General features: G+C 64.1%; 1 protein-coding gene across 1 annotated transcript in view; it reads left to right on the forward strand.

Annotated features, from left to right (window-relative positions):
• Positions 1-316: 316 nt before the first annotated feature.
• Positions 317-2,596, forward strand: part of LHX6 (LIM homeobox 6) — a 22,729-nt gene continuing 20,449 nt past the window's right edge. The window contains exons 1-3 of the mRNA XM_010852102.1: positions 317-396; positions 791-973; positions 1,334-1,455. Coding sequence (XP_010850404.1) covers positions 328-396; positions 791-973; positions 1,334-1,455 — 374 coding nt within the window. The 5' untranslated portion in view covers positions 317-327. The remainder of the gene's footprint in view (positions 397-790; positions 974-1,333; positions 1,456-2,596) is intronic.

The raw sequence follows: 2,596 nt of genomic DNA on the forward strand, positions 1-2,596 counted from the left end.
TAATTGCAGGTAGTTTGTGTGTGTGCGCGTGTTTTTTTTCCCCCTCAGAGGCTTGGATTGCAAGGGAACTAAGCGATTACTTCAAGAGCCACGGGTTAAGTGCAGGGAGAGGGGGAGAGAGAGGGAAAAAATCCAATCCAAATTCAAATTGCTTCATTAGAGAGACACCGCTTTTGTGGGGAAGGGCTTTAAATGCCCACTACAAAGTTAGGACTCATTGTTCCGCGCCGGTTTATATAACAGGCGCGGGGAGGCGCTGGGCTCAGGCTGCGCGGAGCCAGTGCTGCAGCCGCCGCCGCTTGCGTTCCCTCCCCCCTCCCCCAGGTGATGGCCCAGCCAGGGTCCGGCTGCAAAGCGACCACCCGCTGCCTTGAAGGGACCGCGCCACCCGCCATGGTGAGTTCGTTCGGCCCTGCTTTCGGTCCCCGGTGCCCTGGCGGCCGGGCCCTGGGGAGCTGACGCGGCTTTCCGGCCCCGAACAGCTGTCCCGTGCGCTGGGGGACTGCCGCAGGGCGCAGTCTCTCTAATAGCCTCGGTTTTCTGGCCGGGAAGGCGAGCTTTGACCGCTCCTAGCACCTAGGACGCTCGTGCTAAAAGTTGGAGCCGTCCTTTACTCTCCAGTAGGCCCTTCCATTCCTGTCCTGTAGCCCGTGGCTTGTCGTTTGGGGGGGGGGATTTCGTTGTCGGTTGGTTCGCTGAGGCCCGGGTCTGTCTCCGAGGCTGCAGCAACGTTGGGCACCCGACTCGGCCCGCAGCTCAGAGTGCGGCTTCTCCCTCTCCCGTACGGCAGGCTCAGTCGGACGCTGAGGCCCTGGCCGGCGGTCTGGACAAGGACGAAGGCCGGGCCTCTCCCTGTACGCCCAGCACGCCTTCCGTCTGCTCACCTCCCTCTGCCGCCTCCTCCGTGCCGTCCGCCGGCAAGAACATATGCTCCAGCTGCGGCCTGGAGATCCTGGACCGCTATCTGCTCAAGGTGAGACAGGGGCGGGTTGTTGTGTGTGTGTTGGCAGGGTGTGGGTTGCGACCCTGAGGACTGCAGGGGGAGCCACGCCGGCGCCGGGTCCCCTCAATTCGAATCCTTGCTCAGCCCCGGGCAGACTCCGCGGCTTCGGGCAGATCTTTGCGTCTCTCTGCGCCCCCGGGTTCCCGTCTGAAAAATGGGCAGTTGATTTCTATTTCCCTGAGCTTCCATGTTACAGAAGAAAAGTGGGGGAAGTCACATGTTTCTTCAGAGCTCCGGCGCCTGTGTCTGCAAAGGGGGCTGGGGAGTCTGGAGCCGGGCGCGCGCAGAGGTCCTCGCTCAGCCGTCCCCCCATCTCCGCCCCCTCCCCAGGTCAACAACCTCATCTGGCACGTGCGCTGCCTCGAGTGCTCCGTGTGTCGCACGTCGCTGAGGCAGCAGAACAGCTGCTACATCAAGAATAAGGAAATCTTCTGCAAGATGGACTACTTCAGGTAGGTTGCGGCCGTAGGGCCAGCAGTGTCGCCGGGGGGGGCGCTCAGAGGCCGTTTGTCAGCTGCGCTCGGTCTCTGGCTCCGGAGGCCCCCGCGTTCCGAATGCCCCTGCGCGGCGCAGCGCGGGGGCCCAGCCCACCCGCTGTCAGCGCCAAGCACCAGGAGCTCCAGGCCGCTCGTCGGTGCCGGCAGGGGTTCGGGCCGGTGATCCGCCTCCGGTTGCTGAGGCCCACTCGGCTTTGGTCGCGTCTCTGGCTCCCTCTCGGTTCCTGCCTGAACCTCAGGCTCCGGTTCCGACTCCCAGCGCGTCGGTCGAGCTCCGAGGCCCCCGGCCCTGGGCTGTAAACCCTACTCCCACTCCAACAAAGCCGGCGTCTCTACCCGGCAGGACCCTGAGCTGGGCTCTAGACTCTTGTCCCGGCTCTGGTCCCGGCTCTTACCTCGGCCGAATTCGAGGCTGGATTCAGGTCTGGTTCGGCCTTAAGCACTAGCCTCGCATGGGTCTCGGATCCGAACCCATATTCAAGCTCTCGATCTAACCCCCGACCTTGGTCTCCGGCTCCGCCTCAACTCAGACCCCGGCATCGCTCGAGTGTAGGATTTCGTGTCTGGGATCCTGCTTGCGCCCCGGGTGCCGGTTCCAGTCGCAGCTCCGTCGCCGTTTCTTCCCCAGCTTCAGCCTCTCCCGGGTCTAGGCTCTGACTTTGGCTGCCGGGACAGGAAGGGGGAGTGGGGCGCCGCAGTCAGGGTCCCCGAGTAGATCACCCTGGGCTGCACCCTCCGCCCCGCGGTGCCGCGTCCGGCAGCTCTGGACAGCAGCCTAGCTGATCCTCCCGCCGCATCTCCGCCGCTTGCGCGCGCCTGGCTCCTCACCACGCGGCTCGGCCCTGCCCGGGTCATGGGGTCGAGGTCACGGTGAGGTCAGAGAAGCAGCGACTGCCGGCCCGATCCCTAGGGGAAGCGTGAAGCAGGCCTGAACTCGGGTCTATGGAGTCCAGAGAGAGTGGAGTGGAATTGGTTCCTGGGCAGGACGCCTGTTCCCAAGAGCTTTCTTAGGAAGTGGAGAAAGCTACTCTTCCTACAACCAGCAGCCCCCATCCCGCCGACATCCTTCCCATCCCTGCCCCGAGAGAGGTCACCG

Source organism: Bison bison, unplaced genomic scaffold (assembly GCF_000754665.1).
Source record: "Bison bison bison isolate TAMUID 2011002044 unplaced genomic scaffold, Bison_UMD1.0 scf7180017864307, whole genome shotgun sequence".
NCBI lineage: Eukaryota > Metazoa > Chordata > Mammalia > Artiodactyla > Bovidae > Bison > Bison bison.